This window comes from Nanorana parkeri, unplaced genomic scaffold (genome assembly GCF_000935625.1).
Source record: "Nanorana parkeri isolate BGI_ZX_2015 unplaced genomic scaffold, ASM93562v1 scaffold148, whole genome shotgun sequence".
NCBI classification, from domain to species: domain Eukaryota; kingdom Metazoa; phylum Chordata; class Amphibia; order Anura; family Dicroglossidae; genus Nanorana; species Nanorana parkeri.
Genome location: NW_017306416.1, coordinates 2002518 through 2017227, shown reverse-complemented (window position 1 = coordinate 2017227; position 14710 = coordinate 2002518). Strand labels below are relative to the sequence as shown.

Genomic DNA, 14710 nt, shown 5'->3' with positions numbered 1-14710 from the left:
TCCCCCTGACTCTTCTCTCCTGCTTTGTTCCAGCTCGCTCCCCGGTATTCAGTGCAATGTTTGAACACGAGATGGAGGAAAATAAAAAGGTATCCGTGTTTTATTGTTTCCTAGCATGGTGATAAATCTGTTTTTTTATCTCTGTAGTTCTGGTTTTGGTCCGTTTCCTAATATTTCACCGGAAAACCTTTTACAGTCCCTACGTTGTGTTATTTACAGCCGTACTTCCACTTTCATTGTTCTTGTACTTTCTCTATTGCTTCTCCTGTTACATCACCTCAGACATGTTCGCATTGGTCCTGTGAAATATCTTCTGGTTTTTGGATCCTTGCAGTGATAGATTTATAGGCTTTTGTTGTCTGCGGAAGTCGGATTGTGTGAGTCAAAGGCGTTAACTCCACATGAGCTGAAAAGTGACAACAGTAATGTTGTTGGTATATGGTTTATGTGCAATTTATTATTTAAGGGTCAAACACTGTGGAACCAGCACATGATGATCTTCCAAAGAAATTCAAACTTTATTCCACATGCATCTATACAAAGAACAACTGCTGACGCGTTTCTGTCTTACTCGGCCTTAGTCATAGCTGCAATGTCTAAGGCCAAGACAGAAACGCTTCAGCGGTTGTTCTTTGTATAGATGCATGTGGGATAAAGTTTGAATTTCTTTGAAAGATCGTGTGCTGGTTCTACAGTTTTTGAGCCTATTACTCCAGAAGAGAGTCATCCGTGCACCGAGTGTGGATTGCGGGGACGCATGAGAGCGTGAGCTGTGCTCTTTGTGTTTTTAGTTTACTTATTATTTAAAAGAGAACTATGGGGTAAGTGTTTGTTTTTCCCCATAGTTCTCTTAAGGGTCACGGAGGACATATACTAGCGTCCAACCGTGATCTAAAGCTCTGTATATCGTGGGCTATTGCCCGCCGTTGTACTGAGCGCGGCGCAGCCAGGGCGGATCCTGGCAATGCTGTCGAGATCCACCAAGCTGCATGAATGACAGCTGGCTCTGCCTATCTAGAGGCAGAGACAGCTGTGCCCGCCCCCTCCTCCGTCCGTTCCTCCAGTCAGTGCTGGAGGATCGGGGCGTGGGGGGGATGGCGGTTGGGGGGAAATCCCTGCAGGGAGTCGGAACTGACAGTCACGGCTCTCTGCAGGGAGATTATCGGGATGCTCGCTCACGTATTGAGCCGTCGTGTTACAGTTTAATTGTCACACGTTGGCTCGAACTATGAGGATGAATGATTTTCACTCACCTTATAGATCTCCTTTTAAGGGCCCCGTTCACCCCAGGGCGTATTGTGAAAGCGCGTCAAAAACGCATGTCGCCATATTTGTGACATGTACTACTTTTCTGTGTTTGCCGCACGTCCAGGGGCCCAGTGGGGATTAATGGGGACGCAAACGCGTGGGAAAGTGCGTTCCCACGACACCCTGGTGGGAATGGTGCCTCAAGGAGATGCCTAGGGTGTATTGGCAAGTGCCCAGTTGTCTTCTTAAGTTTGGGAGAGAAAAGGACAACATGAGACGAAGCTTGTATTTATTTCAGCCTACCTTACCACCCACCCATAGGGGGGCAGCATATACAGGGGTCAACCTGGTTGGGCAAATTGGCAGAGCATGCAGTTCTTTGACATTGCTCATGTGACCATCAGCTAGCAGAAGCCCATTGGATGGTTTTCTTAGCAATATAAACCTTTGGTGGTTTCCACTGTTCTTTCGCTGGATTGGTACGTGCAAGGTTTTATGATTTTGTTTTCTTTAAAAAGCAGCCACAGGCTAATCAGAAGAGACCCAGCAGCATGTTGCAGAGAAAGACACTTGGAAGCAGTGGTCTCTCTGCTGAGGTCAGACCTATAGCTCTGCAATTAGCAAAGCTCATGTTCTCTGTGAATAGGAGAGCTCTAGCTCAGCAGGGAAGAGGTTGGTGTGTTTGGACCTCTGCAGAGAGATCACTGCTTCCTCACGTTCTTTGCAATACGCTGACAGGGAACCGGCTTTTCCACTTGGGCTGTGGCTGCTTTCTAAAGAAAATGAACTGTAAGGATTTGCACACCTTTTGTTTTAATGCACCTGAAATGTATTTAGCTGATTTTTAAACTGAATGTTCATCTGGGGTACCGATCTTTTTCTTCAGACGCTCTTTGATTAATAACTTTTTTTTTTCTTTCTTTGAGGCCTTGGTTTATTTACAAAGCTTGCACTGCTTTCCTGTTTTGTGTATTTGTTCTTGTACAGAATAGAGTAGACATTCACGATGTGGAACCTGAAGTATTCAAAGAAATGATGAGATTTATCTATACAGGAAAAGCCCCCAATCTAGACAAGATGGCTGATAACTTGTTGGCAGCAGCAGATAAAGTAAGTCCTCTCTAATTAAAAGTGTTTCCATTTTCTCACACCTCTACTAAACTGCTTGAACTGACGGTGACAGGCTTTATATAGCGTCATTCGCAAGCGAGTCTCCTTCCCACCACCACCACCACCACCAGCATCTCATATTTAACCACATGAGTCCCCGGGCCTATTCCTCCCTAAATACTTGAATGCCGGAGCATTGTTTTAGTTTCAGGCAATGTCTCGGTTATGCACATTATAGCATTGGATTTGAAATGTAGTGTACCTAATGTATTATATATCCTTTTTGGGGGGGCAGATAAGGCTTTAATTTTCTTAGCAGATTTGGATACATATTTTTTTTTTTTTAATTCCTTAAAAGAGAACTATGTCGTAAGTGTTTTTCCCCATAGTTCTCTTTAGGGTCACAGGAGGACAGTCCTCCTGTGACCCAAAGCTCGCGGTATGCTGAGACCGCCACAGCCGGGACGGATCCCGACAATGCTGTCGAGATCCATCCGGCTGCGTGAGTGACAGCTGGCTCTGCCTATCTAGAGGCAGAGCCAGCTGTACCCGCCCCCTCCCCTATCCACTCCTCCAGTCAGCGCTGGAGGATCAGAGAGAGAGGAGGGGTGAATCGCTGTGAGGACAGGGAGCTGTCTGCAGGGAGATGATCAAGAAGTGAGCGAGCGACGGTATGTGTTCGCTCACTTCCCGATCTATTGGGCCAACGTGTGACAGTCTTATTATGTCATTAATTCACTTGTCACTAATTGTTATTGTCACACGTGGGCTCGAACTAATGAAGATGGGTGATTTTCACTCACCTCATAGTTCTCCTTTCATTTCTGGTTCAAGTGAATTGAAAACAAACAGCATTTGTTGTCCTTTCTCCCAGCACAGCATTTGCACACCCCTTATATTTATCAGAAAAATGTAATCAACAAAGTTTGCTGTTTACAATGATATCACATTAATGCAATTTTTATGTAACCTATGGGAATGGTAAAGTTCAAAGTGAACGTCTGTGATTTACTTTGGTAGAGCTTTATTCCCCTTTTTGATGCTATGTGGCGACGCATGCAAAGGGGGGAAAAAATGGTTTGTGTAAATTGTTAGTGTAGCATTAAAAAAAGGATTAAAGTGACACCTCAGGAGTTAAACCTTAAAAATGCATCCAAGTACCTTAGCTATTAACAAAAATGTCTTATTTGTGTATCACTCGGCAATCGTGCATGAAAAGCGTGGTCACAAAATAGCACACGACCGCTGATTGCGTTGGCGGTGTCATCCTTTTATAATGGCACCCCAGGCAGATCGAGCGGTTTCCTGCCATAATTCCGACCGTGCAATCTTGCATGATTGCGGCTGAAAAAAACGTGCGGTGCGTGTCACGGAAAAAGGTACATGTACCTTTTTTCAGCGATTACTGCGCAGATCTAACCCCATTGAAATCAATGGGGCTAAGCGGCAACCGCACAGGATTGCGCGCATCCAAGGATCGCCCAAGTGTGCACCTTGTCTGAATTGATGCTGACACTGTCCGTCCTTCTGGAGGGTGACTACTTTTGTTCCCCATGGTCCCTGTGTGTTGTAAAGTAGCCACCACTCCAAGCTCACTCCTGTGATGGACTACTATCTCAATACAAATTAGTAAACTAAACATGAGATTGTAGTCCATCACAGGCACAAGCTTGGAGCGGTGACTACTTTACAACACACACAGGGACTATGGGGAACAAAGTAGTCACCCTCCATAAGGAAGGACAGTGTCAGCACCAATTCAGAGATGATTTGAGGCTCTACAAATAAGACCCATTTGTGTTAATAGTTAAGATACTTGAATGCATTTTTGAGATTTTACCCCCGAGTTTAGTGTCACTTTAAGAGCAGGTAACGATCGTCAAAATTCATAAGTAACATTAAAGATGAGTTAAGATGAAAATAAATCAAAAAGAAAAAAAAACTTCTTTAAACTGAACGTGTTTTGCCCCATCGCTGTCACCTCATGTACAACTTTTAGCGCTTGCACTTTTTTTTTTTGGTTTATTTTCTTTCTAGCACGTTGTCATTGATGTGGTCTTTCTTTTGACAGTATGCATTAGAGCGATTAAAAGTCCTGTGTGAAGAGGCTTTATGCAGTAACCTTTCAGTGGAAAATGTTGCTGATGTCCTTATCTTGGCAGATTTGCACAGTGCCGAGCAGCTGAAAGCACAAGCAATAGACTTTATTAACAGGCAAGTACAACTGTGCGGTGTTCATCACCAGATGCCGATTCCGTGTTCTTGATACACAAATCTAGTTTAAACAAAAGCTTCTCTTTGTAAAAGTGCACGATGGCAGAAAGTAACCAATTACACATTAGATTTTTATCTGTAAAAAATAAGCCAAGACAACTGGACTTGCTGTATTTTTCCTTGAAGACGTTTCACTTGCAATCCCACCAGCTTTCTCAATTCAGAATTCAGAATTAAAGATGGTCAGATGTCCAGTGAAACGTCTTCAAGGAAAAATACAGCAAGTCCAGTTGCCTTGGCTTATTTTTTACCGATACACCATGACCTGGATGAATGAGAACCTTCACAGACACATTAGATTTTTGTTCCTCAAGCTAGGAGGGCTGGCAGTATGCAAATTGGAGCATTTTTGGGTAGTCATATTGTGTCCATGGTGCTTATAACGGTTCATTTTTAAAATTCTTTCATATGTCCCTGTTTAAGGCAGTGGGAGTGTCGTACTGATTGGATATCCACAGAAAAGGTGGCTGTTTGCTGTGGGTTTCTGCTGTTTCACAGTTTTCAGTGGGAAAATTGCTTAAAAGAGAAGAATGGCAAAACCGTTTTTGGCTGTAGTTACCTTTAGGGTCACAGGAGGACATTTTCTAATGTCCTCCTGTGACCCAAAACTCAGCATGTAGCGGGCTATTGCCCACTATATGCTGACAGCGCAGAGCCGTGCTGCACCCGGGAAGGATCCTGACAATATTGTTGGGATCCACCCCGCTGTCTGATTGACAGCTGGCTCTGCCTCTCTAGATCCAGATCCAGCTGTGCCCGCCCCCTCCCGTGTCTGTCCCTCTGGTCAGCATTGGAGGAACAGAATGAGGAGGGGGGGATCCTGGCAGGGAGCGGTGACTGACAGGTCTCTGCAGGGAGAAGATTGTGAAGTGAGCGATCAGCGGTATGCGATCGCTCAGTTCTTGATCAATAAAGCTGATTTGTGACAGCTGCAGTGTACCACGCCGGCTCTAACTATTGGGATGAGTGTGTTTCACTCTCCCTATAATTCTTCTTTGAAGTAAATTCGAACTCTCAAAACACCTGAACAATGCCTGCATCCAATCAGACTGAGAGCCAGCGGGGCCGACTAGCAAGATACTGAAGCCTGGCCCACTGGAAGATTCCTCCATCCACACAGCTTAGCGTAGATGGGGGAACCGGTTGCACTTTTTCCATCTGACCATAGAAAATCTGCAGATAATTGTAAGGTGTATGGTGAGCTTTAGACTCATCCATTGGGCTACTTGCCCTGAGCGATCACGCACCCTTGCTCTGCCAGACCTGGCTCTCCAAGTGTCATTTTCCACATTGAAACTCTGACAGTAAGTGCTTCTGTTTCAAAATATCTTACTTAGATTCTTAGTGCACCTATGAAGATGGTTTGAGGTTTAGCTGTTGCTCCTTTGTGCATTATCCTCTTGTCATTGCTTTCATTTCTGGTTTTTTTTTTTTTTTTTTTACAGATGTAGTGTTCTCAGGCAACTAGGTTGCAAGGACGGCAAAAACTGGAATGGCAGGTAAGTGCTTCTTCTGATTGCATTCCATGGTAGCTCCATCTCCTGCAGACATCTTCTTCCTTCTGAAAAGCAAACAAAGCAGCTTTGCCTGTGTGCAATGAAGAGCTCAGTTAAAAAAATAAAATCAGAAATATTACGTGTCGATACATATACACCCAATATACATTGTGAGCGAATATGTGTATACCGGGTACCATGACAAATTCATTTTATAGACTTCTGACCAGAGTCAGTCTGGTTGTATTGGATGAGACAACTCCTGGTAATCTAGGGGTAAAAGTGTAACTGTCCCCTCACTACAAGCAAACATGAATTGCTCCAACACACTTCATGTTTGTGTCAGTGAGTTCATTTCATTGTGGACTGTAGCTCTCCAGACACTCCGCACTTGCTTTTTAAGGCCTCTTTCACACGAGAAAAATCCGGCACATACAGTCCCGTCCTGCGTTCACGGCCGTATCAGGCAGCTCCCGGGAGGGACAGATGCTGCGTGTGATTGGTACGCAAGCCCCTGTCCTTCTCTATGGGAGTACGCCGCGGGTGTTCTGGCTCGGACGCAGACAGCATCCATCCTGTCAGCGTACGAATACGGACAGCCACATCCGCACAGACATGCAGGGCGGGTGAGCGTTGGGCGGGGCATACGGCTGGATAATCCCATAGAGAAGGACAGGGCCTGCATACTAATCACACGCAGCACTTGTCCTTCCCGGGTGCTGCGTGATACGGTCGTGCACGGAGCTGTACGTGCCGGATTTTTCTCACGTGAATGAAGCCTTATAGGAAGTCGCAGTGATAAATACAAAGAGCATATTTAGTTTTCTATTTACGCTGCACTGTACAGTACATATTGCACATTCACATCAGTCCCTGTCCTCAAGGAGCTTGCAATCTTACCTGAGCCCTTCATTGCTCTTTGTTTGCTTGTCTGTTCAGTACAGTTGAAATGTAGCTCTACATATAAATTAGACCCCATCAAGTGTGACCAGGACAGCATGATGTCCTGGAAACAGAAGCTCTTATGGTGCATGCAGTGCAGCTGCATTGTTCTTCCCCCACACTAAGCTCTTATCGGTGTATTCCATTTTCAGTCAAGCAACCGACATAATGGAGACTGCAGGCTGGAAATCCATGATACAGTCCCATCCACATTTAGTAGCCGAGGCCTTCCGAGCACTGGCGTCCGCACAATGTCCGCCCTTTGGAATCCCCAGAAAGAGACTAAAACAGTCCTGAAACCTGTTCACGAACTGTGCATTTCCACCAACTAAAGGACAAGGACACTCAGTGTTCCGAACTTGTTGTACCACACAAGCTGAGGCATCCATTCTCTACCCACTTCGACTGTGCGTGCCCGTGGGGGACTGAGGACGGCGCTAGCATTGAGGATGGATGATGTGATCTAATCCACAGCTTTAAATTGGACTGGTTGCTCTTCAATTCACTGAATGGCCTTAAATCACCCTCAGCAGATCCCATTGAAATTGTGTTATGTACTGCAGTTTACGTGGTTTTTTTTTTTTCTTTATATAAACAAATTGTGCCTTGTCATGTGACCAGGCTATGCAGGATTGCACTAACTCCAGAATGCGGTAATAAGAACTGAATTTTGTGGTTTTTTTTTTGGGGGGGGGGGGGGGTTTCTGTTGGGGGAAAAAAAGCTGTTTGGCTTTGTCCATGTTCTGTGTCATAGATGGAAACCTTTGGCTCTCCAGCTGTTGTGGAACTACAACAACCAGCATGTGTTGCCTTTATCTATTAATTGGTTGCTATATATCAAATTCTTATACTGCACTGGGGGGAGCTGAGAATGTGATTTGAGCTAGGAAATAATCTGATTAGAGCTATGGGGTCAGCACTGAATGTCTGAAACGGTTATGGACTTGGACACAGTGCTGGCTAAAGTGAACCTGTCACTACATCTTGTATACTTTTTATTTGCCTAATTTACTTAAAAGAGAACTATGGGGTAACCTTTTTATCCCATAGTTCTCTTTAGGGTCACGGGAGGACATATTCTAAAATCCTCCCGTGACCCAAAGCTCAGTATATCGCGGGCTACTGAGAGAGGCGCAGCCAGGACGGATCCCTACAATACTGTCGAGATCCACCCAGCTGCGGGAGTGACAGCTGGCTCTGCCTATCTAGTGGCAGAGCCAGCTGTGCCCGCCCCCTCCCCATTCATTCCGCCACTCAGCGCTGGAGGATTGGAGAGGGGAGGGGGGAATCCCTGCAGGGAGCTGCACCTGACAGCCACCGCTCACTGCAGGGAGACGATGGGGAAGTGTGCGGATCTGCTGCATGTTTCTGCTCACTTCCTGATCGATAGAGCCGACCTGTGACAGCTTCTTTGTCACAGGTCGGCTCTAACTATGAGGATCAGTGGAAATCACTCGCCTCATAGTTCTCCTTTTAAGGGTGTCAGCATATAAGATTCTTTTCTGACAAATGGGCTTCTGTATGCCTAAGGGACCCTTTAATTAGGGCCCATGCTAATTTGCAGTTCTTTACTTCCAGCCTAAGCAGAGAACTGTGATACTTGCTCCTTTTGGGCACCATAACATGTTTTACAGCTGTTGGGAAGTTGTGATTTACATATATAGTTCACGCCAGGTTTGGGTGGATGCAGAAGCACTTCTATCAAGATAGAAAGGGATCCCCCCCCCCCCCCCATTTTCATTTTTTGATGATTTGTTTTATATACTTACCTTTTTTCAGATGTCTTTTGGCTGGTCAGAAGACGCATTGAGTCTTCTTCCTCCTCCTCATCTTGTCTAGCGATTGGCGTCCCTCGGTGGTGCAGCAGCAGTGCCATTCCCATTAGCACTGCACTGTTAGCTCACAGGAAGTGGGTTGATTGTTGCTGGGCATCATTCAGCCCAGAAGAGGCATCAGTTGATGTTGTACGACGGAGTGCTGAGTCTTCGGGAGAGAGCACCAGGTAGAATTGAGTACTGCAGTTTAATCTGCTTTTTTATTTAAATGTTTCAAATCTGCAGGGCAACAGGTTACAATTGGGCTTTAAGTGTAGTGACAGGTTCACTTGAATGTAAACTGGAGCTGAAAAGAAAAGCAAAACTGGGGAAATGAGCCAAATTTCTTTCTTGTCCATTGACAGGAAGGGATTCTTACACTTTAGGTTGTACTGCTGCCTACAGAAGGCTTGGACACTGGCAAACAAAAATAACTGTTGGGCAGCCCAGGCTAACCTCTCCTACTACGAGCATGCCCGGGTGTTTTTTTTTTTTTTTGCTTGTGTCCTAGGAGGTAGGATGCCTTTTTTTTTCTGCAGCCTCAGCTATTTTTTGATAGCACCTGTTTTTCTTATTCTTCCAAATTTTTCTTCTTCAGTTGCTGCTAGAGCATTTCTCTTCCATTTTTTACATATCCGGTGTGTTTGTCTTCTGCCTGGCTTTTGTAGTGCTGCATCCGGACCTCACTGGACATTGTGGGGATAATTCTGAAATTGACCTTCGGGTGCTGGTTTCCATGTAGGCTACTTTCAAGGCTCTTTTCTGGTAAAAGTTAACTGTGTAGCACTTTGCTGCCAGCATTGCCTCTATGCTTGTCCTTGTCTCTGATGACTTACTGTGTGAGTAAAACAGTCAGACCAAGCGCTGGAAACTACCCCACTTAAGGGTAGGGGAGGTTGCTGGGCTCATTTAAAATTCCCCGTTTCCCATTGTGGAAGGAGTTAGCAATGTGGGACTGACGTCACGCACGCTCTGTGCTCTGTCCTTCTATACAGCCCTGAGGAGTCGTCTCCCTACTTTTGCTCCTGATTGCAACCAGCCACATGGATCTTTTATCTTCGATCTATTCCTGCTGTCCGTCTACAGTAACTTTGGTCACCTCTGGCCATACTATCCTCACTTGCTACCAGCTGTCTGGTTTTCGTGAGTACCTGAGGCCTTGCCTCTTACTTTGAGCCTTCCGTTGCCTTGCCTTTACAGCATGTGTTGTTCTAGACACAAGGGGGGTCAAACAGTCCTGCTATAATGGGTGCCACTAGCTCACACTCTTCTAACAGCTCCACGACTACTAGTGCTTTGTCTGCAGCATGGATACGTCCTCATTAGTTGTGCTGGTTATGACCAGTCCCTCTGCCTGTTGGCTGAGGTTTTTCTACAGTCATACAAGAGGCCAAAAGCACACTCTTGCATCTTCTTTTGCAGATTCTGTGTCTAAATTACCAACAGCTTTGGCAGCTTCTGAGCCATCAACTGGAAAGACGTTCCCATTGCACCTGCAATTCCAACTCTTTCTTTATGGAGATTGGAAGCACCTTAACAAGTTACTTGCTTCCCCTCGACCCCCCCGTTGACCTGCCAGTGTCCCACCTTAAGGATCTGTTCACACCTAGGCGTATCGAATATGCGCGTTTCGTGACGCGCGTTTTTACTGCGATTCGCGGTAAACGCGCGTTTCCGAGGGCTACTTGGCTGTATCCCAATGGAAACGCGCGACAAAAACGCCGCAAAGAAGCTCATGTACCTTTTCAGGCGTAGGCCGTTTTGTAGCGCATTCAGGCGGGCTGAAATACGGCAAGGTGTGAACCAAACCCGTAGAAAACAATGGGATTTTCATGTTTGAGCGTTTTGTAGAGCGTTCGTAGAGCGTTGAACGCGCTACAAAACGTACAGGTGTGAACCAGGCCTAATAAAGCGACTACTATACTAGTGGAAGATGCACCTGTCTTTAGGGACCCAGCTGATTAGCAGTTAGAAACATTCTCTAGAACCCTGTCCTCGCTGGTTGGCCCTGCTCCTTTATCCATTTTACTGTCTTTAATGTACCAAACCTTGGCTGACTTGTCAAAATCCCTCAAGAGATCTTACCGCTGCTGCAGTTGAATCCTTTGATTTTAGAGCACACAGAGCAAATGGCTGTAACTTTGAACTTCACTTATGACGGTCTGCTAAGGGGCTTCCTGGCTTATCTTTCACATGGGTCTCCTGTCACTAGACACTGCTGTCACTGCTGGACTGCGGACACCATATCCAAGAAGCGTCTCCTCTACATTGTGTTTGAGGGAAGTCTCATCATCTACTCTTGATATAATTATCACGGATGGTACTGGTGTAAGGGCACCCAGTCTTATCTGTTAACCACTTGAGTCCCCTGTGGTATGCCATCCTGGTACGACTCCTGGCAATCACACTGTGGGCTCTTCCAGGTCATCAGGAATTATTTATATCAAGGACCAATTTACCATCCTTTGTCATGGTCATTGGATTCAATGGCAAGGCTGTGGAAGCCTTGGTTTTGAGAGATGGGCATCTCTGAATCTGTGATCCCCACAGTGCTTAAAACCACAAAGGATACATCCCATTAGGTCTGTCATCAAACGTGAAAGGCATTCATCACTTGGTGTGAGTCTTGGGATTTCTACCCTAGGAATTTTCCTGCAGAGTGAACGCTCCCCTTCCTGCGACTGGGCTTGAAGTAGACGTTTGTAGAGGGAGTCTCTCCCTTTATCTCCCCCTGTTTGTTCCCCTGTGACTTAGTGGAATCTGACTCGGAGACATTCTTCTCTCTTTTCTTACCCGCAAGGTTTGTTTCCTTTTTGCCATCACCTCTGCAGAGGACGTGTCTGAACTTGGTGGCCTTATCCTGCAAGGAACCCCTTCTGGTTTTGCATAAGGACAAAATGGGGTTGAAGCCTTGGACTTCCTTCTTGCCCACGGTAGTGTCTGCTTCTCACCTCAACTAGAAGGTTGTTATTCTGCCCCTCTGTTCAACTCCAGTTCACCAAAAGAATATTTCACTGCATTGCCCTGATAGACTATCTCATCCCAAAGCACATCTTTTGAAGTCCGATTACCTTTTTGTTTTTCTGGATTCTTCGTTAGGGTAGACTGTGTTATCATTCCCCCCATATCTAGGTGGCTCAGGCACACCATCAGCCAAGCTTACGGTCTCAAGAATCTGGTTCCACACTTTCTTGTCACGTGCTTCTTGGGCTTTTCAGCATCAAGCATTTGTTTCCCAGATATCCAAGGCTGCCATCCCCGTTCTTCTTTTGCACATGTTTACGAAGTTCAACCAGGTAGACGTTGCAGCCTTATCTGATGCCATCTTCTGGCGTAAGATCCTTCTGGTTTCTCTTTGAGCTGCAGGCAGTTCCCAGTTCTCTGTTTTTTTTTTTTTTTAAAGGTCTGTTAGTATTTAATGTGTTGCCCTCCCCTGCTTTGCACAATGCAAATGAAGAACTTCAGTGTCCCTCAATGGATGAGAAAGAAAATTGGATTTTTGTACTTGCTGTAAAATCCTTGGAGTCCCACCCCTCTGGGTTTATGACCATGCTCTCAATACTGCTTTGCTACAAAACTGAGGCATACTGGTACTAGGAGTGGTTATCCTGGGATGACCTACAGTTTTTTTGTTTTTATTTTTGCAAGTGTCCAATCCTCTTGTAGCAGCAGTATAATCCTAAGGTCATCTGACTCAAAAAAAAGTATTTTCCATTGAGTACACAAATCCTATTATTTTTGTTGTAATGGATAGCTGCTTCAGTTTGGCTTCAGTTTTCATGAACTACCTTTTGAGTAGGCCACAAGGAAGCCTCATCTGTGTTACTATAACCAGCAGATTCTCCCTTTGGTTCTGCAATCTGCACTAGAAATGTATAAATAAAGGACATGGTTGCCATGTACAATACAGTCAATGAACAACAAAAGTCCGGGGAGGCAATGCACGCTGTAATTATAGTGGCACAACATCTGTGGAGTCACTTGGGACCTCAAGTATGTTACAGTCAGTGAAAAAGAATGGTGTTGCTTTGGCACCCTATGAGAACAATTATAAATGGTTGCTATTGGCATTACATTTCTTTTTCCACCCTTTTACATTTATATATTAAGCCTTCAGTGCCCAAACACAGTAAAACATGAAGGCTCAACCTAAGATTTAAGAAAGCACTTGAAACTTTTTGTCATAGTGAGAAAATCTGGGCGCAAGTGTTGATGATGGCCTAGATGGTAGTAACGCACAAGACCCTTGCCCAAAGTGCAATGTAGACCAACGTCGTTGTTTTTCTCTTCTCCCTGACGGTCACTTGTTATTTTTATTTATAGCACGATTGTTTGTGTACCAGTTGTTTTAATGAATCCTTTAAAAGAAACACACAATAAAGATATTGTGTTTCTTTTTTTTGTTTTGTTTACAAACTGAGCTTTATTCCGGTGTTTCATTTTAATTTGCCATAATTGCAAAAACCACACACATTTTGCCCCAGGGCCAAGCAAGGTAACTGTGGCCACGGCACTCCAATATTTACATATTGTTAACCGGCAGTAAATGAGCTTCATTTACAGTAAATAATTGTAGATTTGGTTCAAGTTATCCCTAAAGATATGGCCGCACCCTCCTGAGTGCAGCCCATCTGGTCTGATGCTTATTTCTGCCCCTACTCCAGCAATCTTCACTGTTCTGCCCTACTCGGAGTAGCACAGCCTGTCTTCTGAATGGCCTTGTCCTCTGCATTCTGTGCATGCATGCATGCAATGTCCCCATCTATTCCTATCAGAAGCTGTCCTTGTGATGGCCTCTGGGCTTGGTCACACCATGACCAGACCAGAACAGTTTGTTCCTGGACCAAAAAAGCATCCCAATGTATCCCTGTGGTATTTCTGGGCTCTGTCACACTAGCACAGTCAGTTCCGGTCCAGACAGAAAAAAATACAGCGTGTCACATTTTCTCTGGTCTGGAACGCATGGAAAGGCATAAAAAAAAGCATGCAAATGCACTGGATTGCGCCTGGAAGCCCATTGTAAGCTAAAAACGAAAGCAGAAGAATTGTGGCAAAAATGCACTTCACTGCGTTTGCAAATCTGGTCCAGACCTGGTGTGAACAAGCCCTCCAGCAGTCCTTCAGTGTATGGCGGTTCCCGTGACCAGGGCTACAGCATGCATGTGTCAGGTCATGAGGACAAGATCTTTCTGAAGGAAGGTTGTGCAGCTTCGGGCTAGGCTGCATAGTGAAGATCACTGTCACGGGGACAGAGGTCAGACCAGGTGGGGATGGGACCATGTCTTCAAAGAACAACTTGTAACAAAGGTACATTTTTCTTTTAGAGTAAGCCATCAATAACCCCCATAGTGACAGCTACTGTGGAGCAATTCATGCTCACAATTTGAAAGAGGCGCAACAACGTAATTCAAATTGAATCTCAGCACTTTGCTCTTCCCTTCTTCCTGTACGCCTGCTCTCAGTTTACATTAGAAGGTTGGCAAGCTGCCAACTCACTGCTGGCTGGACGGATTTGTGCAAAGTGAAAGTAAAACTGAGAAGCTTCAACAATGACTCCACAGTGCCTGCAGCTACGGAGGTCCGTAAGGCCTTGTTTTGAAGTTGATCTTCTGCTTGTTAAGATTATTAAAATACTTGAGTGTCCATATCCTGGCTGCAGTTCTACTTTAAGCACTTTAAAAAAGAAAACATTTTTATTTTTAATTGATATTATAAAATTGATGACCGTGCTTTAGTGCAATATGATGTTTATATGTGCTGTTCGAGGGATTTGTACATATCTGGCTTGTTGGATGGTATTGAATTTCTGCATTTTGTGAAACGTTT

General features: G+C 45.0%; 1 protein-coding gene across 1 annotated transcript in view; it reads left to right on the top strand.

Annotated features, from left to right (window-relative positions):
- SPOPL (speckle type BTB/POZ protein like) overlaps positions 1-7749 on the top strand; it is a 27253-nt gene extending 19504 nt beyond the window's left edge. The window contains 6 exon segments of the mRNA XM_018554233.1: positions 1-15; positions 17-89; positions 2236-2358; positions 4430-4572; positions 6078-6131; positions 7223-7749. The exon segment at positions 1-15 is cut by the window's left edge and continues 143 nt beyond it. Of these exon segments, the coding sequence (XP_018409735.1) occupies positions 1-15; positions 17-89; positions 2236-2358; positions 4430-4572; positions 6078-6131; positions 7223-7367 (553 nt within the window). The 3' untranslated portion in view covers positions 7368-7749.
- Positions 7750-14710: the final 6961 nt, after the last annotated feature.